Consider the following 27,661-nt stretch of genomic DNA (forward strand, 5'->3'; position numbering starts at 1 on the left):
CAGGGGAGGTGTGATGCTCATTACTCTCCTTGCACTGGTGTTTTCTGCTGGGGGATGTTGGAGCACACAGGGTCGCTGCTGGAGCCAATGGTTGACATCAGTGGCAGTGCTGATCCAGCCTTGGGGGCTGCACTTCCCTGTCAATGTGCAGTCTGATGGTGCAAATCCTACAGCACAGGACATAGGGACAGCACTGCAAAGGGATGGGAAGTGGTGTTGGATTTTCAGATTTAATGGGGGCATAGCAGTTGGTTAAAAATTAGTTTTTCAGACCCATCGTTGATCTTGTCATACAGTGGGTGACAGTTAGAAAAAAAAAAGAAAATGAAATTTGGAGGAGGAAAGGAAGGAAGAATGTGAAATATGTGAAGGATATGAAGATGTGATGCCTTGGGGCAACTTTAACCACACAAAAACTGAAAAAGCAATAGCACAAAACTGAAAAAAGGGTTGCATTTTACTGTTAGAGAATATGACATGGAAGAGCTGAATACTTTTGAAAAAAATGAATATTTGCACAATGGAAGTGCCATGCTACTCTTGAGGCAGACAGCAAAGCAGCACTTCAAAAGCTGCCTTGTATAGAACTGCAATTTAAGAAACAAATGCAAAACTAAAATGTCAGCATGGTTTCTGTCAGCAGTATGCAATACACTGCTGTAATCCATTTCCTAAACAAAATTAAGTCAGATGTAAGGTTAAAAGTACACCTCAGCAGCAGAATAAAGCTGAGACTGTAACTCAGACAAGCTATAAACAAAACTTTTGAAAAGAGATGTATATTAAGACATTCAGATTTAATGAAAGGATCAATTAACTTTCCCATTAATCTTAAAACCTCCTGAAGCTGTAACAGTAAAATTATATTTCAGTGACATCAGTCCCAACAAAAAGCATTTGATGGGAAATACCTTTAAGTACAAGTGAGAAAACAGAAAAGTTAATGATTTAATGATATTTTTTCACATTATATTTCTAAAATTATTTACTTTTAAGTTGCATTTCTTGTCTAAACAATTCTCAGTCTTCACTATATATCACTAGATTATTACTATTGCATTGGTTAAAAAAACACAACCCAAACCAGCACAACAAGTTTTTTTTATTAATGGAAATATCTGATTTCTTATATACAGCACATAGCTTTGCAGTAGTTTACAAACTGATATTCGCTAGGTGTGGAAATGAAACAGAAAATCAAAACCATGTGTGGTTGATTTTGTGTACTGCAGAATTACTCTAGAATAGCTTTGTGCAATGCTGATTCTGTTTGCAAATTCTTGTTTCATTCAGTAGGTCTCATTTCCATGGACTGCTGGGCAAGTGTAGGATCTGCAGGCTGAGGCCTTTTGTTCTGAGTCACCACCCCTAATTACCTATCCCCTAACTGCAGTAGGATTGGCAATTAGTAGGATTGGGAACTCCATCCATGATTCGCACGTGATGCTCTCCCAGGGCAGAGCCGCGCTGGCTGAGCCCAGCCTGGGGCCAGCAGGAGCCCAGTTCACACAGGACACTGGCTGTCCCTCAGCTTGGGGGAGCAGTGGCAGTGTGGCCATGGCAGCACAGGGTTTGGCATCTGCCTGGGGGCTCTGACAGTGCTGGAGACCTGAGGGCAGCTCTGTGTTGCCTTTCCCATGGTGTGCGATGGTAGCCTGGTACACCAGGCTGTACTGAATGAAGAATTATCCTAGGGAAGGTTAGGTGGGGGGGTAGGACTCAATATACACACATTTCTCTAGGCATAACTATTTTTTTATTTCTCTAAAGGTAGTTGCTCTAAGTAGTTGCTCATTTAAAAGAAGTTGCTGAAAAAGACACTCCTTTTATTCTGGTTTTATGTTCCATTATCTCTGATGATAAGGACAGCTGTTTAATCATTGCTTTTACATTTCCAGTGGAATATATAAGTAAGAATATGCACTGTCTTCATCATCAAGCAAAAACACTTAATGGCATTAGTAGTACTAGTCAGTAAATATTAAAACTTCTGAATGTTATAATCACAGAGTTTACGGGTGGCTAAGTTCACTTTCACACTTAAAAGCTGGGAAGGACTTGAGTGGTTGTTGTCAAACACAAATATGGTAAATTAGTACAGATCAGGAAGAATGATAAAGATTGGTGTAGAATGTGCAACCATTTTTGTAAGTGTGGAGTTATGGTTATGATTGGTCACTCTATGCAGCAAATCTATGGTCAAACTTGCATTTTTTCTTGTTCATTTCCCTGTCTTAAAATGAGCAAAAAACCTACTATTTCTAAGTGTAAAAATAATTTTTGAGAAAAGGCACTGAAATGCTATTTTGAAATCCTATTTAGTTATCTCTGAAATCCTGTTTAGATACTGCACAGTCTTTCAGAATATTTCCCACAGTAACATTCCTGGTAAAAGAACAGAAAAAAATTATCTGTGTAGTTTATAAAGATAGTTCTTCTAAAACTATAAAAAGGGGACATATTTAATGGATAAACCTGGACATTGTTCTCTTCTATGGTACTACACAGGTCTGCCATTTTACATTATGAATTATTTTCCCTATGTGGCTGAGTACAATGTTGCTATCCCCAAGAGTTCAACAAGCCACTGATGTGTTAGGTAGATTATTTTTCCCATGGTTTACATTCAGTCCTGTCTTTTCTGCTCTTCATATTTTTCTGTACTGTCTTATTTAAACAATCACCTGGTGATCATTGACAATTCATCTTGAAGTTCTATTTTCCTGAAAAGATTAACAATAGCAGCCTAACAGATTTCTGCATACACAGAAATGCCTGCATATGAAGAAAAGGAAAAATATCTTTCTGCTATTTATTATATTTGCATATAGTGCCATGCAGAGTGGCATAGATTTAACATTAATTTAGTGCTAATGTGTAACAAAACCGATAGCCGTGGTATTTTGTTTTTATTCAGATCTAAACTGAATACTTCTGCATGATACTGCCTTACTGCTGATCACCAGTCACCTGCCAGTTCCATGTTTGTTATTACTGTTAACAAGCTCAAATACCTTTGTAATCTTTTACTTTCTGAGCCACATGTACACTTTCCCTACAAATCACCTCTAGTCCAGTCCCGTCTTTTCCTCCCAGCCCAGCAGTTCAGCAAGATGCAGCTTTGTTTGCACAGCTGCAGCATTGCTCTGCCTTGATTTGATAATTTTATCTATCTGTTTACTTGGGGGAAAAAAATTAACATTTGTCAGTTAGAAATTCTTGTAAACAGGCTAGGCCCCAAAAGACACATGTACTTTATAGATAGCATGCAGCACATTCTGTCTCCTGTTTAATCTTTCATGAGCTCAGTAATCATAGGCAAATCACTAATCTCTCTGCTTTCCTTTCTGCACTGTTGGTTGTGGTAAGAATATTCTATGAGGATTTAGATATCTTTTCTAAGCTTTGTGAAACTTTTGGACATGCTGGAAATTTTGTACAAGTTGAAACTGGGGAGCTAACTTGACCGGGATAGCAAAGCAGAATAAAATTAATAGAAATCATGACACAACTTCTCTTCTGTATCAGGACAAACCATTTTAAAAGTTCAGGTAGCGCTGTGGCAAAGGCAGTTTAGATAGCAGGAGCAGCCAGGTCCACAGCTGACCTGTGGCAGTGTGTCTCAACACCGTGTCTTTGTCCCTTTCCCCTGCAGTACCGGGCGGGGCGGGATCCCCATCGGGGCTCGGACAACGTGTCCAACAAGTCCTCGGACAGCGATGTCAGCGACGTCTCGGCCGTGTCCCGCACCAGCAGCGCCTCCCGCTTCAGCAGCACCAGCTACATGTCCGTGCAGTCAGAGCGCCCGAGGGGCAGCAAGAAGATAAGGTGAGCATCACCTGCCACGGTGTCAGCTGTGGCTCTGTAATTTTATAATGGAACGCTTAGCGATATTTGTATATGACATTAAGCGTTTTGCTTAGAATGACAGTTGCAGGGATTTTGCAAAATATTGGCTTAAATGTCTTTTTTATCCGATACTTTTGAAGTCTTCGTGGAATTTGTTTTTAGCCAAGTTTTGTTGTTTTGGATTATCTAACATACACTGGAATAACAAACATATGTTAATAACATAATAACATAATAACATATGCCATATAGACACACATTCTGAAAACCATTTTGTAAAATATACTTAATATGGCTGAAAAGGCAGTTTAACTTGAAAATTTGTGCCAATGGAGGCATCTTATTTTTCTTTTAAATAGAACGTTGAACTTCTGTAGTTGTGTTATTTAATACTTACACAGACCAATTCAATTTATTTAATACTTTCACTAGTCTGATTTAACTGTAGTTGTACAATCATTGAGCTGCTCCCCAACAAGATGTACATTGTGGATCTGTGACCAAAACACAGCATTTTCTTTGCCTGCACCCTGTGTGTACTCAGAGGAACTTTGGCTTTCATTTGGTGAACAAATGAAAGATAATTTTTCTAGAAGGTGTAACCCACCTCCATCACCTATAGTAATTCTCAGAAAATTGTCCTCTTGAAACAAAGCATTTGCAAAAGTTAAGCACCTGCTCATATGAACATTGTTAGGACCACATTGTTTTTGTCATACATTTCTTTCCAAATGTGAGGTATTGCCAGGCAAGTTTTATTTTAATAGGGACTTACTAAAAAGATGTTCCAAGGGTGTCTAGTGTAGGCTGGACTCCTAGCCTACATCTGCTTCTATCCTTTAGTTTTTGTTTCATTTCTTTTGAATTTCCTTTTTTTCATGCATGCTCTTCTCCATGACCTTAACTTTATTTTATTCTTTTTCCTTTTGCATGCCGTTTTCAATGTTTGTTTGACTTCAGAAGGACAAGGGATATAGAGGGGAAAAAAGAGGGAGGGCTGGAAGGGGATGAACAAGATGAAGTATTTCCTGAGGAGGAAGAAAAAGAGGAGGAGGAGGAAAAAGCAAAAGAGGAAGAAATAAATGAAAAAGGGGAAGGGCAAGAGGTGACAGAGAACTGTGATAAGGAGGAGATCAAAGAATCAGGGAATGATGAAAAAGCTCAAGAAGACCAAGCTGAGGAAGGGAAAGAGGATGACAGGTAAAATATATTTCTGTTTATATAGATCTATTCTTTCTCCTCTACCAGAACCCTACTTGTCTTCCCTTTTTATTCCCTTTGCTTGCTTATCGCTTATGCTCTCTACAGCTCTTTTTTTTTGTTTGTTTGTTTTTGCTTTCAGTCATCATGCTTTCATATTTAATCAAGTTTCATTCTCAGCTTCAATGAACTTGTTCTGTGTACCAAATGAGGCAGCACACCAACTTGACTCATTAATATGCATACAACTGCAGCATATTATTTTTTAAATTAGTTTAGAATAAAGTTTGGCTTTGACTATAATAAACAGTAGAAATTGTAAGCTTCTTTATTTATTTCCTACTTGAAATATTATTTCATGGAAGAATGTTTTGTTTGAGTGAAAACTCAGCAACATAAAAATTTTCTTTACCTTTATTTCTGGCCATACTGAAGAAGAAAATTTGGGGTTTTTTTCAGTCCTCTTTGTGGTGCATACTGATTGACAATGTGGATAAAGCAGAGTCTTCCTTTCCCTTTTTTTGTTCCATGTGAATAACTGTCAAGGACTGCTGTATTGTGGAAGGGTCATGCACTTCAGCTGCTGTATTGTATCCAGAAGCACTGCAGCACAATTGGCTCTGGTTTTATCAGATAATATTCTAGAATTATACATTTTGCCACAAATCCTTAAAACAATGTACATGCCATTTTGTATTGCGAAATCCATGTATGTGGCATTGAGAGAAATACAACATTCCTTCTTTCTTCATTAGAAAAAATATGTTTTAGATTTGATGAATATTCTTGAACCCATTCTCAGCCACACAAGAATGTGAGAAAATCTCAGAAAAATACACTTCCTTTTAGCCTGACAGTTCTGCACTACTTCTAGATAATTTATGCCTGTAAAATTGTGCTCATATACATTGGGTAAGCACAGAGCAATCTATGGAAATCCATTTTCTTTCTTTGCTGTGAACTTATTTATGTACATGCTTGTATATGCTCACATACATAACATACTTTAAACAAAGGGGATACAAAGAGAGAATCAAAATGCCTAGTGTATAGTCTTGAGTGATTTGAACTAACATAGCCATTCTACTGCCTTTATATAATGTGCCATCACTTCCCCAATCATGTTCATGCATTTCAGATTTTAACAAAAACAGGTGTTCAGAACCAGCTGTCTGTGCACTATGCAAGAGTGCCTTGCATATGTGTTCCAGGGACTGTTGTTATGGGTGAAAGGATTATTTAAAGACCTTTTTCTTTTCCATTTCCCACTAATTTCCCAGTTTAATGGATCTGAAAGACCTGTCTTTCAAAAGCATGACTCTTTTCCTGGTTTCTAGATTTCACTCAAACTGGTGTCTAGCCAATATGCTGTCCCCCACAGAAAGGAAAGTCCTTTTTGAGAAACAGTTCCTTGTTTCCTGTGCCAGCTCGTTCTTCTGGTTGCCAGCTTCTCTCTGCCTTCAGGAGGAAGTTACACAAGTCACTATCTATAAAGAAACAAGATATTATTAAGTAACTGTTGTGTAGTGACTTTTGTCTGTGTTAGATTTTGTCTTGCCACATGGAAATCAATCTCTGATATTATTTGCCCACTTTGCACATATTGACCACTTATAGCATGCAAATTGTGAATAAACAGAAAAGTTTCTATTCACCTTTCTTTCCCATGGTAGAGTCAGGGTTCATTTTTTAGTATTGTCTGAACATTTTTCTAGGGTAAGAACCGAACAGAAAAGTCAGATTGATTCCTGGGTAGGGGCAGCTGTATGTATGTATACATATTTATATATGCACATAGTTGTGTCTCATTAACATATTGAAATATTATGACCTCTGTATTCAGTGGACAAGCCCAAAGGCAGGATCAATTGTCAGCATTTTTGATAATTCAGGGTTTTCCACTCATTTCTCTGGCAGTTTTAAAAATAACACATACTTGGCAATTTGTAAGATAAGGTAATGGCTTCAGCTTCCAAAAAAGAATGTTTTCAGACATACCACAAGTATTAAAAGTGACCAAACATATCAATTAAACATATTAATAGGTATTTGAGAGACCCAGCAGAACAAAGGCAGACAATTTTTTATTGATAAAATAGTAAATTATCATGTAGGAAATATCAAATAGGAAATTATCACATAATTCTTGAGATCTTGGGCATCAAGGAAAGTTACCTTGCAGATGGGAATTTTTAAGATCTATTTTTACTTCTTTTACAGAGGTGCATCTGTAGTTGGACAGCTGTCACCTTTCCTCTGGGCACTCTGGAATGCAGGGGCTGCTCCCAATCACTGCCTCATCAAAAGTTACCTTGTTAAGGATTCCTCATACCTCTTGATGTTACTGTGTTTATGTACTTTATAAGGGATGGTAATAGTCCAGCTAAGGTCTTCAGTCTGCTGAGATCATGGGTGGTTTGAAATGGCTGTAAACACAGACATCCATCTCTAATTCATCCCGTGCCTATTTCAAAGAGTACCTTGGCACAATAAAGGGCATTAGCTTTTGGAGCATTGGAGTACGTTAAATCAGTTTATCTTTTTGTGGCAGAAATGGTTGCAGCATCAGATTTTGCCTTAATTAAACCTTGTAAAACTAAATTTTGTCATATGCTTGACCTATAGGGAAATCATAATTTTCTTTCTCTGCAGTACATGTTAGCAAACAAAGAGGGCTCCAGCTTTGCTCTTGAGTGTTTGTTACATAGAGTTCACTGACTTATTTTCTTAGTCCATCTCCTTGATAACCTCAGGGCCAAAAATAAAGGCTTATTAAGTATAATCTTTGATAATTAATACTTTTTATTAAAGGTAATCTGTTTAAGACTGCTCTAAATTTTATCCTTTCTTAATATTTTTCTAAATATCAATCTTAAGCATTGATTCTGATGGTCACAATAGTTTTGTTTTACCATCTGAATACACAGCAAATGTAGTCACAGAGCAGGATTTCATTGTTGAAATGCAGTAGAAAAGTAAAACTTCTGTTCCAAGCACACATAATCTAATTCATGAAATAACATATAAGTCCAGAGAGGGAAGCACAGAAGAACAATGAGATGTTCCACATAATGGAGATAGGTACAACACAGTGTTGGGAACATCTTGACAACAGAGAATTGATGCTAAGAATAGATTTGAGGAGACAAAATAAGATATCTTTGTGAATGTTTCTGGAGAGCTGTTTTCAAGCATTTAAAACATTGAGGACAAAACATGAGGTGCTTGCTAAAAATATATCAAGTGTATGAGTGGCAAGTTTGATGATCAGGACTTGATCTTTCAGTCTTGACTGAGAGATAATTGATAGAAACAAGTTCTAAGATGTTGGAAATAGGGATGAATTATGTACAACTGTGTAAAAGAGTGTAACTTTTTACTGATGTGTGGAGGGAGATGAGACAGCCAAATAGAAAGGCTATGAAACTTATCTTTTCTCTAACATCCTGGAAAAGGTTACTGGGTAAATTGCCAGGGCTGGTGAAAAGCACTGCAGTATCTGTCATTTGAAATGGTGAGAGTGTGGACAAAGCAATTATCTGTGTGGGTGGACAGAGAGGGCAGAGATGGGAAATAAAAAGCATGTACAAGCCACAAAATTTTGCTATGTATTTGGAAGGAATCAGTGATATCTGTGTGAAGAAAGAATATGAATTCTAAAAGATGGTAGAAGGAATACAGCTGATTAAAAAAGGAAGATGACACAACCAAGAAAGGAAAATTTGTAGTGGAAAAATGCAGCTGGGATGTAATTTTTCAGAGCACTTAAAAATTCAAAAAACAGAATGCAATGTATGGCTTTAAGTAATGTGTTTCTTTAGATACAAAACCTTTTCTCTTTCTAAAAGTTCTTTATGCTTTTTGCGCCCCTTTCTTTGTTAGGTATAAAGATTAATTTCAAGTTCACCTTCTAGTTCTAGTTCATTCAGTAAAAAAAAATAAAAAAGCTTTAGAGAATTTAATTTGTAGGTCTTAAAACTGATTCCTGATGAGTATTTGTTCCTTAGTTTTTCATTAAATTGTAATTTCAGTATTTCAGTTTTTATGGCCCTTTCACTGTGATTGCAGCAATTAACAACTAAATGCAATATTTTTCTGGAGGAAAAAGCATGCCAATGCATTCTTTGCAAGCTCCTTCTCAGGCCTGGATGCCAGTAATAGTTTTGAAAGTCTTTATTCTGGTAAAAAAATAAAAAAAAAACTGTAGAAAGATAACAGAAGCTAAGAATCCATTTTCAATGTGTATGTGCTGTTTGGTTTCTTAAAGTTGTTTCAAAAGTATTTCAGTGATTGCTTCAACTGCCCAACTAGATGAAAGAAGTTAATTGTATCTAACCTTTGTAGCCAAATAGGCCACATATTTGGGAGAGAAAATGTTAGTCTGAGACTCTTTCTCCACTGCATTGATCAGTCATTTAGCAGAATTACAGTACAATAGTCTGTGCTTCCAATAGAGATAGATAGATAGATAGATAGATAGATAGATAGATAGATAGATAGATAGATAGATAGATAGATAGATAGATAGATAAAGGGTCACTCAGAGTAATTTCTGCCATGGAAGGAGAGAGAACTTGAGTCCTGTTATGTCAATGTTCATGTAGGTTTTCAGGGAAAGCATGCCAGCATGCAGCTCTCAACAGAAGATGTTGGTGTAGCAACTTTTTCAACATGACAACAAAGTGATCTTGCCATTCCTGGGATGAGAATGGCAGGCTGCATGTTCACCAGCTCTTTTCAGCTGCAATTAGCCAGGTATTGGGGCAGGTGTGATGCACTGGGTCCTTGAACAGGAAGCAGCAACTTTATTTTGTGTCTCTCTAGCATAACTCCTCTGCACTCTTATGACTAGATAAGAAGAGCTGCTTACATATTTACCCTGTTTGTGTCATCAAAACCACAGGACCTAAAAAAAGAGGTTTTTTTCAGTCAGAATTTCCTAGTATTATTGATCAGGGTAGAGTCTGTTAGGAGTTTATGAAAAACTCTTGCCCATTTGAAGCATAGATTCAAAGCCACTACTTTTTAATGCAAGATTTTTACCTTTAGTTTTCTACAGAAAGGCAAATATTCAAAAGCTATAAATCCATAGAGCTACTGGGTCTATACCAACACACAGGGACAATAATTTGGCTATTTGGTTTTTAAAACTTTCATAGATGACATCTAGAAGAAAATTATCTGTAGCTTCTGGAAAAATATTGTGAAAAAATATGCAAAAGATCAATGGTTCCAAACAGAATTATAAGAACAAATATATTTGTTATGAAATCTGTACTGAGAATAGAATGAAAATAATTTAAGTCACCTGTTTCTAAGTTATTTGTCACTGTCTAAAGAACCCTTGGAGACCTGTTTTTCCTGTTACTTTGAAGTAAATAGAAAAGATATATGTTCCTTTACAGTTAGCAAATTCATTTTGATACACTGGGATATAAGAAATTAAAGAATTTGAAAGTACACATTATTAACAGCTGAACAGTAAAAATAAGTCATTTGAAACAGTCTGCAGCTTTGATATAGGGCATCCAGCAGGGAACTCAGACATTTTTGCTTGGACTGCAATGCAATATCTTTGAGACTGCTTCCCTCTCCATGAAATGCAGCCTGCACTTTTACCTCTGTTGAACCAGCTCTGTCCTGTGATCCATAAAATACTGATGCACTCATTAAACACTTACTAAAATTTATTTTAAAACTGTGCATCAGTAGTTTAAACAAATTATAACCACAGGAAATGCAGGGAGAAAACCTTAAAGACATACAAGGAATCAGAAATTAAGGAAAAATTTAAAATGAGGGTTTGAAGCAAATATAAATTTTGAAATTAACTTTTGTAGTTTTAAGTGTGTTATAAAAAGACTCACTTTCTGAAAATATTTAAAGCTAGATTGAATCATAGGTTTTCAATAGACAGACTTTTTTATCTTTATTTGTACAAGATTGACCTCAACAGATCTGGTGACAAGAACAGCAAAAGCTATAAGTGGTGTAGAAACTTATAAAAACAAGGGATTAAATATTGAAGCTTATAAGGCTTTTTTTTCCTTGGACATTATGATTGGATAGATATGGTTCTGTCTTAGTGATGTTTGTTTTCACTCTTTTTACCTGACTTTTACTTTTATAGAAAATAGTAAGCTTCTATTACTTTAATAGAAGAGAGACAAGATTCTGCAAAATAAATACATATTCTTAAAAATGTACTTCATTAAAAATAATGAATAATCCTATTACTTAGCCTTCCAAGAAGTAAACATAAACTCCTTCATGTTACTTCTTAGAAGTATTTCTAAACTGCAGTTGCTGGATTTGTGCTATTGCCTTTGAAACACGTTGCCAGTCCCATCTAGCAAGTACTGTGCTTTAACTAAGAAGAAGGGGCCCAGTGCTGATTTTACAATTGTGTGCTTAATAACTATGGAAAGATAATGCTCCACTGGATGGGCATTGCCCATATATCTGATTTTAATGTCTTTTGACTAAACTTCTGAACATTTTCAGTTATTTCACTGTACCTGTGTGGTGTTCATGCTTCTCCTAAAGTCCATAAGGTGCTAGCTAAACAAGCTGTGGGATGTGTCATCAGGTAACCCCTAGCAGGAAATCAAATTTCCTTACAAATACCACTGAGAGTCCAGCGCTTCCCAGATAGCAGCCATAACATAAACATGATTCCTATGGAGGCCCAAGATAACAAAGAGGAAAATTGCTTCACACTTGCATGGTGTGGCATGTACAAATTGTCCCAGCAGAGACATTTAGTCATAGACCTGCCTTCTCCAGCTCAGGTGGCAGGCTCGTGTTCAGAAAAATGTGAGACACCTTATCCTCACATTATCTTTTTTATGATGGTCTTAAGTTTTCTGTATGCTTTTATAATTTCCCCCAGAGACCAGAAGTGACTCAAAGTCATTTTGTCAAAGTGACAGAAGTCAGCCAGGCAAGATCATGATGTCCCAGATAATGTTTCTGGTTGAAGTAATTACGGTTTCAGATTTCTTGCTCGTGTCCGTTTAGTTCTCAGTCCCAGAAGATCAATTCAGAGACATGCTATGAGTTTTGGGGATGTTAGCAGTGCCTACTCTGACCCTGATTTTTCAGAGTCCTCAAGAAACCCAAATTTACAAGGATGAAGGAAATGTTAGAGTTGTTTTATTCTTTAGACAGCCACTGCCACTTACATGCACATGAGCATATTCCCTTTGTGCAGTACTAATCAAAGAAATACAGTCTTTCATGAGTGAAGTACAGATGCAGCTATAGTGAGATCCATATTGCTGGCAGCAATTTATTTAAAGCCTTTTCAAGACATCTGGCTCTTCCCTGAGTATTATGTGATTTTTCTCTTAATGTAAACTCAGTAGTGCATCCTGTCCAGTTTCCCCATGTCTATCGTCCAAAGTTTTCTGTCTATGAGTTTTCCAAATAAGTAAATCTCCCTCACAGCAACTTCAGTTTAGCAAGATGATAAATCATGGTACTCCTTACCCTCAGTCAAAACATGATGTTTCTTATCTCTGGATATTTTTGAGCATTTCAGCCTTCAAGTCTGAAATTTTTCTCACTTTTCTGACTCAATTCTATATTATTCTCTGTTGATTTGAGGTCTGGGACACATCCTGGATTGAATGTCTGGTTTAGCAATTCCTGCTTGCTTTTCATTTCATAGAGCTCTATTCAGCCCTTTAAGAAACAACACTGAGCAGCACTAAGCAAGTTTTCAGTGTAGATGGTGACTTAGCAGTGTTAATACAGAAAATTGGGCTCTCTCCTCCATCCCTGTTGGAAGACTAATTCAACAGCAGGTTGGAACAGGCACACAGCATTTAACTTTCAGGTTACATACATGCAAGGTGCATTTCTGCAGGACAACAGACTCAGTTAAGTCAGGCTGCCCATGATGAGTTTTAATTTAGCAAGCTAGTTGTTACCCATCTTTTACAAACACAACTGCTTCTTTGCCATGCTGGGTTAAGGAAGTTGCTTTATGAACTCAAAGAATTTGGATGCTATTCAAAGCTCACTCGTTCTTTGACTGCAGTGCACTTTATTGCCAAACCTTCAGAGCTCATATGGACTTCTTTTATTACCAATGAATATAACAGCTGACTAATGCAAGACTTCTATTACTTTTCTTGCTAGACTTTTTTTTTTTTTTTTTGCATCTACACAGAGTAAATGACTGGTTTAGTTCACTGTAACAAAGAAAGGAATTTCATCAAAGATTCATTACTTTTAGTAGGGCAATAAAGCTTTTCTGAAACTTTGTAGAGGAAAGCTTGAAAATTTGTCGACAGTAGATGAATATTTATATAATCTTCATTATAATTGCAATCTAAATTAACAAAAAAGATCAAGTATATTTTCCCTTTTTAAAAATAGCCAATTATTCTGTCAAAGAAGGTGAGAAATTTTATCAAAAACCTCTGAATCTCTATGCATAATTCAACTGCTAGCATTTGGAAAGAGCTAGCTGTTACAGTGTCTTTTCTGCATCATTCATTTGCTGTGGCTATGTTTTGAAAATATTCTAATGCCCTGATCCCAAGCAATTTTGCCATTTGTTCCTATTTGAAAAAACTTTGCTAGAGATGTTATGGAAGAAGTTATACTTTTAGTAATTTATAACAATAAAGCAGTGTGGACTAAAGCAGTGTGGACTGCCAGAGTGGGGGAGATACAGCTCAAGTCAAACTATGTACTTTAGCACGTGAGGTATTCCTCATTTGTAATGAAGGAGGCCTTTGAAAAAAGAAATTTCATATCAAAATATTGCTACTTATATTTTGAGATGTGGCCATTAGTTTTCTTGGAATAGTAATATACATAACAAAATCAATTATAAACACTTACCTATTTTCCCCCTCAACTTTCTTGTTATAATTTCACTAAAACAAACCTAATAATTAAGTCAGTCCAGTAGCTATTAGAGATTTATACCACCAATAGGTTAATAGAATAATTTTTCACCAAGTGGATCTCCAGAGACTAAGTCATTATAATTTTGAACCTGCAGTGTCTCTCTTTGATGTGAATTGGCAGACGAGTACGTGTATTGGCCGGAAGCATTGTTCCCATGGAGATGCTATTTCCTACATCACAGCTGTGCCCATAATGCTGTTTTTTGTTAAATTTCTTCAGTAAATTAATGAAATAAGAGCATCTCTGATTGAGTTAACAAGTCTATTAAGAATGGCATTAAAATTCATCTCCTGCTTGTAAAAAGCAGTAAACGAAGTCTTCAGTGGGTCTTCCAGTCTCACAGGAGACATATATTAGAAAATATATATAACCACAATTGAAAAATTGTTAAAATCCTTTCCCTAGGACATCCAGCCCACAGCTGTAGTACACACTTGGCAACATAGATTTTCACTATTATGAATACCTTATTTTCATTAGGGATCATTACCAGAGAACTAAGCCGGAAAACAATAATATTAATTTTACTTTGCTTTGAAATAAAGAAATAAAGAAACCTGCAAGGTTTGCCAAATTACTTGTGTAAATATGATTCTCTGACACGTATTCTTATGGCAGAGAAATGAGATTACACATTGTCATTTCCAGCACTGCTGTAAAGACAACTGAAAAATACAAACAGCATCCTCACATATCCTGCCAACAATAGATGTTACAATGGATACTTTAATATTTGGTATTGATACCTTCTCCTTCTTCCTGTTAATCTATTTAAAAGTATTAACAGCATTGTAGATTGGAAAAATGCCTGTGCTTCATAATAGTGGTTTTAGTAAAGTCTATTCTTTGGTAAGTGAAAAAATAAATTAAGTTTTTCATAATAATTTTAATCTATCATTGAAATAGATAACATCTGTTACATCTTTACTTGGTTCTTATAGAGTAAGTGATATTCTTTGTAATTGGTTAGTGATGACAAGTCACTGGGGGTTACGGATTGTGTTCTGCTCCCTGTGCTGCTTTCTGCATTACTACTGCAGAACTAACCAGGTTAGTGAGGAGGGAACAGGAAGCTGAGCAGCTCTGGGGTTTCTATCACTGACTTATTTTGAGTCAGCAGATAGGTCGTGATATCAGAATGGGATTTTTAGTTTTTAGTTTGTGTTTTGGGGTGGGTTTTTTTTTTGTTGTTGTTTTCTGGCCTAAACAAAGGATTCCTGGTGAAATTTGGCATTTACTGTATAAATCAGCAGTTTTTAGAAAATATTTCAATTTTTGCAGACAAGAATCTGACCACAATGCCTTCCAACTCTGCAACTAATTCAAAAACTGCAGTCAAAGACTGCAGGTTTTTACCTATGGCAAACAGACGAGATTTTCCATTTAGTACATATGTTACAATGAGTATTTATTGTGCCTGTACCACTTTCATGGAAAATATAACAGCTAAAAATAGTATCAAATAGTTCTAAAATTAGTATTTTCTTGTAAGGTTATTAAATTCTTTCAAGTCCATCAGAAACTGAGAGAGCTAGGATGAAGGTTCTAACTTGATTTTTACTACCTAGCATCCAAAAATATTGAGTAAAGCAAGTTTTTATCTGGAACCTGTTTAGGATCTTGAACATTTGCCCACAGTGCAGTACATCTTACCCAGTGCAAGCCATACACTGTCCCACGTAAAGTGGCTTCAAGCTTCACTGCCTTTGGGACAGGATTCTTTTGCAGTGTGAAATCTTCCCTCTCCTTAAACCAAACCTCTCAAATAGTTTCTTCCCATCTTGGTCAGATATCAAAGGAATGATCTGTCTAAAGCAGGAGATACCAAGACTAAAGATCTTCTTGTGAGACCAATTTCTCTGCTTCTCTTCTGTGAGGTTTTCCCTAGGCACATTTCTCTGGCAGTGTTTTCTAATCTTTCTGTAATTCAGTACAAATATTGACAAAAGGGAGAGGAAAAACCAGATCATTTCTGATTATCTGCTGTAGTAAGAGTCTGGAAGGCTTTGATAGGCCTTTTTTCCCCCAAAGAGTAATTACACTCTCAGTTTTGAAAACAGGTGAGTCTCTGCAAAGAGATAGAGAAGATTAATGCCTTTAAGAAATCTAAAATCTTACTGCAATTCCAGAGCAGCAGTGTTTGAACAGCAGTTTTATAGTTGCTTACTGTTTTTCTTTAAAAGCATTCAGAAAAAGAATTGAGCTGTTGAACATCATAATTTGAAAACAATCCAAGATTTCTAAACTCATCAAGGAATTTAAGGCTAAGTCTAGACCAGTAAACAAGATAGGACCAGATCATAGTCTTGATCATCTATATTGTTTAAACAACTTGTGTTCTCTTTGCCATAGCTTTGTGCTTGACACACTGATAAGGTGCCCCTGATTCAGATCAGGCAAAATTCAGGAGATAGCATAAATTGGGGTCAGTTTCCTCCAGGCTGATGCCTGATAAAACCCAGTTTTGGGAAGGATGTAAACTAGTGTAAGCTAGCCTGCTGTGTGTATGCAGCCTGACAAGGCCAGAGAACAGGCCTAAAACATTTGATTAACTGCTCTAGGTGTGGCACAGAACTCTTCATTGGTTACTAGGACCATATTAACTTTAATAGAATCATATAATGAGATGGAAGGCACCCAAAATGATCATTGAAGTCCAACTCACAGAGCAGCTCCAAGAAGCACACCCTGTGTGTGAGAGCATTGTCCAAACCCTTCTTGAGCTCTGTCAGGCTGGTGCTGTCACCTTCCCTGGGGAGCTGTTCCAGTGCCCAACCAGCCTCTGGGTGAAGAATCTTTTTCTGATACCCAACCTAAACCTCCCCTGACACAACTCCAGGCCATTGCCTCGGGTCCTGCCACTGGGACCACAGTGTCTGTCTCTTCCCCTTACAAGGAATCTCCAGGTTGCAGTGAGGTCTCCCCTCAGTCTCCTCCGGAGTGAGCAGACCAAGTGACCTGATCTGCTCCTCATATGGCTTCTCCTCAAGGCCCTTCACATCTTTGTTGCCATCATTTGGGTGCCCTCTAATGCCTTTATATTCTTCATATATTGTGCCACCCGGGCCTGCTCCCGGGCAGAGCAGAGCAGGACAATCCCTCCCTTGCCTGGCTGGTGATGCTGTCCCTGATGCCCCCAGGACAGGGTTGTCCCCTCCTGGCTGCCAGGGCACTGCTGGCTCATGATCAACTTGCCAGTGACCCCCAGGTCCTTTGTTTGTGGTGCTGGTCTCCAGACTCTCCTTTCCCAGCCTGTATGTACAATCCCCATGCCAGGGGCAGAATCCAGCACTTGTCTTTGTTAAACTTCTTATGGCTGGTGATTTCCCAGACCTCTAATTTGTCAAAGTCTCTCTGCTGAGCCTCTCTCCATTCAAGGGAGCCAGGAGTTTCTCCTAATCTAGTATCATCAGTAAACTTAGAATACTTTTGGCATCACAGGTGCCTGTCAGTCTGACTCTCCTCAGCTGGCTAACCTGGTATATTTTTAAGAGTACTATTTAGTGGCTAGGGCTTTCATACTCCACCACTGGATTTAAATTACAAATACATATAGATATCTTGCTTTAATTTCTTTTCTAATGTCTTATTTTTCTCTTGGCTTTTTTTTTTTTTTTTTAAGCAATTTCTGCTTTAGCTTTGAGAATGTATTCCTCTAAAATTTATGCATCTTTCTTTTTTCTTTTTTCACTGGAAAACAGAAGTATCTGAAAAGATATTTACACTGAGACCTGTCTGCAGCTCTTGGTTTCCTCAAGAGGTTTCCCAGATTTTGGATTAATGCAGGAAGTAACATTCCTGTGTGAGCTTTGCCCTTCATCATGCTCATGTTGCTAGTTTGGTCCTGTTAAACCAAATGCAGTAGCCTGGCTGCCACCTTCACTCTGCTCTTGCTGTAGATTGTGGCTGCCACATAGCTAGGAGTGTGTGTTGATTTTGTTCTTGCTTTGGCTGTAATAATGGTATTATTATGTCATGATGCACATAGTTGGACTAGGATAATTACTTTATTCCCCCTTTTATTTTATTCTCCCTGAACATATTTAACTGGATGTATGTGAGACTATGTTTGTGTATGTGTACATATAAAGAAAACTTCCAGAAATTTCTGTCTCCTGTTAAGGAGAAAGGCTGTATGATTTACTCTCTATATTTTGCTCTGAGGTCAACCTTTCTATTACTCCAGAAAGGAGCCAAATCTGACATACAACACCCAGTTTTTCTGAGAATAATCCATTTGTGGCACTGTCAAGAGTCAGGCAGGGTAGAAGGATGTTTTCCACTGGAGAAGGGTATCAAGTATCTGCCAAGAAAAATTAGTGAATGAGGGTTTGAATGGCCAGAAAGGATTCAGAGTGCTGATGAAGGAAGTGTTCCTGACCACTCTAGGTTTGTTATGAGGCACTATAAACCACTCAGAACTCTCCTAATATGTATTTCTCAAAGCCTTTTTGCTAAGAGACAAATTGCAAAACAAAAAAGTGCCTGCTATGGAATGGCTTTGTCCAAGGGCTGTTTGCTGGTTAGGACTGTAGCAAAGATGTCTCCCCTGCTGCTTTTAGAGAAGGGGAAAAACCCCAAGCCTTTAATTGAAGAAAATAGTTTTAGAGCTCTACTGGGGAAAGACATACAGGTTTGTGAATGAATTTTTAGTATCGGTCATTTGTACTAGTATTTGGTATATCTACTTAAATCTAAATCCCTTTCTCCTCATTTGAATTCCCTTTCTTACCTTTCTCAAGGGAAGATGTCTGGCTGAAGCCTACATCGTTACTGGCAGGAGTACACAGCAAAACATTTTGTGATACTGAAGCCTTTAGACAGTAGCCAAGAAGCAAACTTCAGTAATTCATAGTACTATCACAGCCAACTGCACAGTGAAACTATAGTGACCAGGCTCTTCAAACACACTGATTTCTTTAATAAGGGCAACTACTGCAATGTGTTCCACTTAAATAGAGCTAACATTCAACAAAGGCAAATTCAACTAAGGAAATGGTAGCTTTCTCTTCTGTGTAACTTTCATGTTAAAATGCAAAATACTTCTGTTTCCACTGATGACATAGGACCTTTATTGAATGGTAATATCACTTACAAAAGAATGCATTAATTACTATTTTCCATATGACAGAAACTCACTGATTTTTCTGAGTATCTTTTTAATGGATCACTGAAAAAGGTTGTTCTGCAAGCAGTGAAAAACTTACTTCCCCCACTACTCAGTATATGTGAATGAGCTTCTACCAGGAGAGATTCAATAATGACTTCTTCTGCAGCCTTTCCCCAAAGAGGCATTCATCAGATCTCTCTCCAGGGATCTGTTTTCAAAATAGTTTTAAAAACTAAATAGCTTTAGTTTCCAACTGCTCTGTCAAATTTGATCTGATTTTTTAAAATACTGAAAAAAGAAAGACCTGACTGAAAGCACACATTATTTCCTTTGAGAACTTGGATTAAAAGCAGCATTACTAGATAAGGGGGTCTAATTTTCTGATTTTTAGTCTAATTTTTTTCAAGATAAAGTTGAAGATACTAGCTCTTCACATCAGTTTTTTCTAGACCTCTAGTATTTTATACATGCAAGATAATGTTGAAACTGAGAGCTAGTGTCATCTGTTTTCTTTGACTGAGTTCTTAGAGGTGTTAGTTTGAGAAAAACTACAGTATGTGATGTTATCATCTAACAAGTAATTCAACCTAGTGCTAATAAGTCACAGAAATACAAATTCTTTTTTACTGTTTCTCTGCCTTTACCTACATCCTACCCCACTGCTCCCTTGGTGATAATTGTACCAATGAGAGTCAGTGTGTACTAACATATAGCAACAAAGAGAGTAAGAAAAAAGCTTTCAGGTTACTACTGTGTTCAGTCTTTTGTGATTGTGTCCAGGCAAGGCCACTATGGCTCTTTCTCAGGTTTGTTTTGTGCTTCTCCATCTGCTGATCCAAACTCTCATTCGTATTTTTCCTTTTAACTTCCCTGAGAAGTACAGACAGTATTTTTTCAATGGTAAGGTCTATTTCTGCTATGAGCCAGCTCTTAGCTTTCCCCCAGGTTGTGGCAAAGCTTTAAGTCTTCATTTACTTTTGAGTGCTCTGCATTAATTCCATAGTTATTGACAGAATGTGTACTGCAAAAAACTTCATAAAGAAACCATAATGCCTTCCTTTTATGAAATAGATTTCAAGCCATTATAGGTAAGGGAAAAGGAATATATATTTTTTCTATACTCAGAAATATTTGCTCTAGAGACATTTGCTGAACACTAAAGCTCCTGCAATAGCATTTGAAAATCTGTTTAAAAAGCAAAAATATTCCTTTTAGCCTTTATATATTGGCGATTTAACAAAAAAATAATTGCCCCTGGGTTCCAGAAATATTCCAGAGTTTTGTGGAATTTTTAATTTTGTAGATTGTTTAAAATGGCATCTTATGGGGACTTTTTGGTGAGAAGCACTGTACTGAAAAGAATAATAAAGGTCTAAGTTCTGTGCAAGAACTTAATTGAAATAAAAAATTCCCTACATATTTTCTGTCCTACATGTACCCCAGAGTTTTCAGATCTGGATATTTATTCAGACACCTATCAATTAGATGTCAGGGCAAAATTTGGATAAGTGCAGTTGTCATCGGTGTAGATTGCCATTTCTGAGGAAAGGAAAGGTCCCTTAGGCTGGACCATGAGTAGATGATGTTTCCCTGGCACACATTAAATGCTGCAGCAGATGGTTTAGATGGAGCCACACAGAGCACAGTCTCCAAAAGTGTACAAAAGATATATTAGAATTGAATTCCATTTTATTAATACTGATGATCTTTGCCACATAACAGTTAAGGATTGTGTGAAATACATATCTAGTACCTGTATTTGTTGATGCAGAGACGGATAAAAAACCTATGGGTGTTCATTACTGTATGATCATTGAGCTAAAGCAGATTACTGAGAACATCCTTGAAATATCTGAATATTTAGTAACCACAGCTGGGCTTCAGACTGCTGTTCTTTTCTACTCAGTAATGAGTAAAGTGTCTGTTTTCCAGAGGAATGTAGGCTATTTGTGTGTATATATGTGAGAAGAGGCGCACAGAACTGATGGCAGAACTTCAATTTTCCAAAAAAAAAAAGTGATTATATGATATATGGATGCATTAATTCTTTGGTATGCTTTTGCTGGTAATAAGTTTTAAGTCAATCAGTAAATAAGAGCTTGGTATTTAAAACACAATTTTGATGAGTCAAGTATTTTTATAGAGGACCAACCAAGAACCTAGAATTAAAGTTTCTCTTTTACCTCTTAAAACAACTAAGCCCCTACCTGTGTGATTAGCTGCTTTTACCCTCCAGCCTCCCAAAACCTTCCATCTGAAACCTGTCCTTTTCTGTCTTCCCCTTTTCACTCTTTGTCCGCACTGTATATCCGTCAACTGGCTGACAGTGTCTTTACATCCAAAATGCAAAGCAGACAGATGGCCATCTCAGGAAAGAACATGACAAAGAGCACCAGCATCAGCGGGGAGATGTACACGCTGGAGAAGAACGATGGCAGCCAGTCGGACACGGCCGTGGGCACCGTGGGCGGTGGCAGCAAGAAGAGGCGCTCCAGCATCGGTGCCAAGATGGTCGCCATCGTGGGGCTCTCCAGGAAAAGCCGCAGCACCTCGCAGCTCAGCCAAACTGGTAGGAACTCCATTGTTTATTTATTTTTTCCTCTCAAATTGTCTTTTAAATGTACGTGTTTCTTATGTATTGCAGTTTAGTAAATTGAAGATCCTGTCGAAGCTGCCTCATCAACAATATTCTATGGAATGAAGAAAATGATCAATTATCATTTTTCTCTGAACGTTTACTAAATTTTATTTTTCCTTTTAAGCAGAGATTCTTTTCAGGTTGGACTGAAGCTTCTATTTTCTGCTTGCTGGAACCTGCTTAATACACTAATTCCTTACTTTTCAGCTTTTCAGGTCCAACATGAGCTGTGCTTCCATTTGGGGGTATTCCTTACTGAAGTTTGTGAAGGGTCACTGAATAGTTGCAAGATGCTTTTGGTTTTGTCACAGATAGAGTTTGCATATTTCAACACAAGGTTTTTTTCACCTTTCACATGCAACCTTATTTTGAAACAAAACAATTTTCCTGAACAAAGTTACATGTTACATTACTTTAGTGCAAATATTTTATTGTGTTTTAATTACTTTCTTTTCAGCTTACAAGTGTTTTCCTCACTTCTGTTTCAATTCAAATTGGATACTTCAATGTGCTGCCTAGGAAAATGGAGAGTTTCTTCTGCTTTGATGCCTAAAGCATCTTAAATCTTACACATTTTTCCTATTGCTTCCTATTTTGGGGAAAATCCATATAATGCACTCTGAAAAGCTCAATGTCAAATAATGACATTGTATAGGATAAGTGTTTTCTATATTGAAAAAAGTTACTTGTATTTGAATAACATTCATATTAAACAAACATTTAAACAATTTATATATGTACGCATATATATAATGTTTCAAGGTATGTACAGAAGATATAAATGCTCAGTATTGAAGAAAAGCTGTTGTGATGTTATCATATGGTTCAATGTAAGGTTACAGTGCCCTGCTGTGTGAGGTTCTATCTGAAGATCTCCATTGTGCTAACCACCATTCAAACACAGATAAGAGATTTCTCAGTTCTTTCCCAACCAAAGTGATAAGACTTTTAATGTACAACAAAATAGAGCAAAAGAATGATTTGCACTGTCAGAATCTGTGGTAAAACTTTTAAGTAAACTTTTGGGAGGTGTGGGTGGGATTGCAGGTACTGTAAAGAGTAGAATTAAAAAAGAAAAAGAAGGAGAGGTAACAGGGCAGAGGAAGGTAGGGAGCTTGATTGTGTGATTTATTGAATGCAGTATGAACAGGAGAGAATGAAGAGGAAAGAATGAGTATAGAGAAAGCCCTGAGTATCATGCTGACACTGGTGACTCCATCAGTAGGCAAGCCTTTGTAGCCTTTACAAGCTCACTTGCAGATTATGAAAAGGACTGGTTGGTGTACATTTCTATTTTGTTCAAAATAAATTACAGATAAAAGATGAAATCCTTTAAACAAATCTGGAGCTGTCTGGTAAGGAAAAAAGTTAGTCACTTGCTTACCTGGAAAACTAAATTTTTGTCTTGTGTTAGTGCAGAGCTATGTAACTGTATAGATGCATTTTGAATATCAAACCATATACAGTGCACTACATTACATTTTATGATCTAATCTGGTCTCTCTTGTCATAAGAGCTATTAAATGAAGGATGTCAGCTCTTTGTCCATTGCTCAAGAATGTCTCAGCACTAAAGAGAATCTGTATTGTGTGTCTAGATCTGATTTAAATACCATGTTATCTTTGTTATTTGGTGCTTTTAAGCAGAAGTTTTTTTCTCTCTGTTATATCCAATCAGTTGCCCAATGACTGATTAGAGGCTCCAGTCAGGGACAAATGTGAAATATAACTGTCTCAGAGAGTACTCAAAGCCTGTAGGCCCACTGAGTAGGGTGTTGTGACAGACTCTTGTGTGGGGAGCTGTAATTCAGTGCTGGTAGAAGAGCAGCAGGAGCCCGGGAGTCTGGCTAGCATCCCCTGTCCTTTGGCTTCTCTCTGGGACATGCTGTGCTGTGTACAGGTAAGGGTTGAGGGGTGTTTTGTAGAGCTGCCACTGCACACCTGCTGCTGCTGCTCTATTTGACAAGTGTCCCCCAGGGGCCTGTCTGGTGGCCACACGTAGCTGCTGCTACAGGACAGGCACAAGCATCTTTAGACAGCTGGGTCACACAAGCATTGCTGGCTGTGGTGAGCAGGCCTGTGGCCACATGGCAGGCCCTGGATGAGGTTTGTGCATGGTGCTGTGTCTGCAGTGACACAACGTGATGGCCTGTTGGGCTGGTCAGGGTGAGGTCACACCATGGAGAAATACCTTGAATGTCTTCAGATCCTTCACAATGAGGATGGTGAGACACCAGAACAGGTTGCCCAGAGAAGCTGTGGGAGCCCCATCCCTGGAAATGTTCAAAGCAAGGTTAGATGGGGCTCTGAGCAACCCAAGTGGAGGGTGTCCCTGTCCCTCCTGCAGGTGTTTAAGGTCCCTCCCAACCCAAACCGTTCTGTTTCCATCCATTGGTACATCTTACAGAAAATGTTGGACACCAGCACTGTACATTGGTACCAGAGGATTAAAACTTGCAATTAAGGTGTTTAATGAATTTATAAATTTCTCATCACGTTCCTTTTCTCAGATGGTAGGTGCCTGCACGAGGAATCATTACACTGGTACAATCTGGAACCAAATTACTAATTTCCTGTAGGTGTCCTGTAAGTACAATTTTCTGGAACTGAGAGGCAGGAGATTTTCAGGTGTCAGGGCACTTGTACCATGCAGAAACTGGTTTAATTATAAAAGTCTCTTAGGTACTTTCTGAAGGTATTATATCATTCAATGGACCAGCTAAGTATTTCCTTACATATTAGTCTTGAAAAAGCATGCCAATATCAGAAGATTACACTGCTTCTGTAGAAAGTTGTATGCTCATATAAAATCAGTGTAGAAATGACTATCTGTATTTCTGAAGTTTTTGCAAATTTTTTATAAAGTATAGTTTTTCTTCAGTGTTTTTTTTCATTCATATTTTATAACTAAATCTATGCCAGGAGTTTTTCTGAAAGTAGGTCATCATAACTGTTTTCAGGACTGTGTATCAGACTTACATGCCTTATACGGTCAATTCTAAATATCTTTTCAAATTATATTTATATTGTTTCTTTTTATTTGTCAAAGTGCTAAGAAGTTGACACAGATACAGAAATGTGCTTTTTTATTCTGGTCTGTAGTTCTTTCCAGGTAACCAGTTGTTTTATGGGGAAGGAGCATGACACAAAAGTAATTTTTCTTAATGTACCTTTTATTTAAGACTTCAGTAAATGACAAGATACTGAAGAGTAGAGTAGCAAGATAAATTAGAATTTAATTTATTTCTGGTTCCTGTACCTTTCCAGTGTTCCAAAAATAGCTAAAGGTGTACTCTGTATTCCTGAGTCAAGCTTTCAATTCTAGAAGCTAACATTTGATGGATTAGAAGGAGGTTATGTTGTAACATTCAGGTCCTGATTCGGCAGGCATTCTTCCTTGTGGAAAATACAGCTTTCTTTACAGAGGAAAAGAGAATGCAAAATGCAATTCTTAACGATCTTAGCTATTCATGTCTGGAATGCAATTGTTTTCCTGCTGGTCAGCCCTGAGGGAACTGATGATCAGACTTCTTTAGAGATGCAGACCTAATTCTCAGTTGTATTTCATGAATGAGTAAAATCTTTGCTGTCCTCTTATTATGTAATCTTAGTGATCCCTTTCAGTTTACATGTGTTGTCTAGCAGACAGATACCTGGGTGCCCTCACTTCCCTTATTTAGCTGTCATTTCTCTTTTAGCAGGGTAAGTATTTAATCTTTTCTTTAGTTAGCCAAAACCTATTGTGTTTGTAGGCTGATGATATCCAAGAGCCAAAGAGTTTAACATGTTTTCAGAATCTGGGGCACTCCATGCATCATATATACTAAAACATCACATATGTATGTTTGATCACAGGGTCCAGCACACTCTGAGACCGAGTCCCATCATGTCTTTGGGTGAGCAATTACAATAGATGGAATCTATTAAAAGAGAGGAAAAAAAGGAATTAACAGCTTGACTTGAGAGTGACCAGAGCAGTAATGCCTGCAGAGAGGTGTAACTATGTTTGGATAGAAATCAGCCCTCGTGTGTCTCTGGAGGGCATTGCTCCATGGTGCTGTGCTCCAGAGGGTCCTGCACATGCAAACGTAGCAGGTGGTGCTGCCTGAACTGCACTTGCAACACTTTGCTTCATGTCACCTAAGAGCTCTTGATGGGACACCATGTGAGGCATGAAGTTATAGGGCTGTAAAAGTGGAATTTTGAGACAGTGTTATGAGATCTTTTGACATCCTTCTTAATTTTGCTGCGGTTAAACTTCACCATATATTACTGAAGTTATAGTTCTCTGTAGGAAAAGTGCAAATAGCAGTTTATACTGTGCCAACAAAATGATTGATGTTAATTCAGTAGTTTTTACCAAAATGAGCCATTTTCATTTTAACAAATTCTGGAGTTTAAAGTATTTAGAGATTTTGGTAATTCATGGCTACATCTTAGAAGAAATGTAAGGAAACTAGGTCTCAGAGCAAAAAATTTGAATGAGGTTTTATTTTATTTGTGTTTAAAACCAAATTTTGGACTCTATATGGTTTGTAGGGTGTTGAAACTGCAATCTGAAGTGTTGTCCTTATAAGTAGAACAGTCTCACTTATGTCTGTTAGGACTGAATAATGTAGCTTGTAGAACAATTTCCTCAAATTAGGGAATAATTGAGGGGAATATATTTGTAGCACTGGTCTTGATGTGGTATAGAACTTCACATTTCTCAATTCAAAATTTGATTTATATATTAAAAAAAAATCTTTTATTACACATATAGCCAATGTGGTTCCTATTGGTGCTTAATCACTTGAAATCGTGGTAACTAAAGGAGAAACTACATTGATTGCCTTTCATTGTCTAAAGTGAGATAGTATATGGTAATATAATAGTGTATTTGTTTAAATAATAGGCATTGTTATTTTCTGTCACTAGAATTAATTTATGTGGTCAAAATGACAACTGAAATTATCATCCATTACTTCTAATTTGGACATGTATTTTAATTTTTAAAAAATCATATATATACAGGCAATTTGAAACAAGCCATTTGTTTGGGGGTTTATTTCCTCTCATATTCCAGAGACAGACTGCTAATGCAATAGATTGCTTTAATGTATAATATTACACTTGCATCAATATTCTTGATGTGTAATCTGATTTACTTGCAAAATTGACACATCATATGTTGATAGAAATATAGGGTTAGCACTTGACAAGAGATTAAGACAAATTTATCTTACTCATTAGTTGAGAATTGTGAACTGAATCCTTTACCAAAGAGAAAGCATCATTATAATAAATACATTACCAAGAGCATGAATCAGCTTTTACTAAACTCTGAAAAGTATGCTAATAAAGAAAGATACTCTAATCACCAATTAAAAAGGCTTTAAAATGTCATTAAATTCGGTTGTTTTCCTCTATATGTAGAAAAGACTAGGAAAGGAGATATGACAATACAAAATTTATGCAGCTCTCCTTAACAGATTTTCTGTAGAAGAAGTAAGTGTATATTTGAGTCTTCACATGTTCACAAACCTTTTCTGAGAGATGGATGCAGTGAAAACAAACATAGAGCTGAGATGCCAGAGGTGAAATCCAGCCAGTGCTAAATAAGATCTTATAGAAGTCCCCTGGAAGACGTTTCTCACACACAAAGTGTGGGAAACACCTTATGCCACATATGAGGAGAAATTCCAGGCAGATGAGAAGGAAGCCCTGTGGTAAGACTGGGGAGTAAGAATAAAAGGCTCAATTTTAGGAAAAAAGGTGCAGATCATGTGCACCAACTGAGCTATACTGCCTCAGTCATAAATAACTCATCAAACTTTTCTCTAATATAGTTATCAACTGAGTGAGATGTAAGATTTCCATCTGCCTGTGGTAGAAGTAAAACTAATCCCCCTCATTGTGGGCATTTCTGATATTAAAAATCCTTACTTATCATTAAAAAAA

General features: G+C 37.2%; 1 protein-coding gene across 4 annotated transcripts in view; it reads left to right on the forward strand.

The window, feature by feature from the left end:
* Positions 1 to 27,661, forward strand: part of RIMS2 (regulating synaptic membrane exocytosis 2) — a gene marked incomplete at its 5' end in the record, with an annotated part of 445,281 nt that overhangs the window by 370,663 nt on the left and 46,957 nt on the right. For 2 of the 4 annotated variants that reach the window (XM_079301387.1, XM_079301385.1), the window contains 3 exons: positions 3,656 to 3,828; positions 4,810 to 5,049; positions 21,412 to 21,653. In XM_079301387.1, the coding sequence (XP_079157513.1) occupies positions 3,656 to 3,828; positions 4,810 to 5,049; positions 21,412 to 21,653 (655 nt within the window). The remainder of the gene's footprint in view (positions 1 to 3,655; positions 3,829 to 4,809; positions 5,050 to 21,411; positions 21,654 to 27,661) is intronic. The other 2 variants (XM_079301383.1, XM_079301384.1) reach the window with 1 other exon arrangement.

The sequence above is a fragment of the Erithacus rubecula genome, assembly GCF_903797595.1.
Source record: "Erithacus rubecula genome assembly, chromosome: 3".
NCBI lineage: Eukaryota > Metazoa > Chordata > Aves > Passeriformes > Muscicapidae > Erithacus > Erithacus rubecula.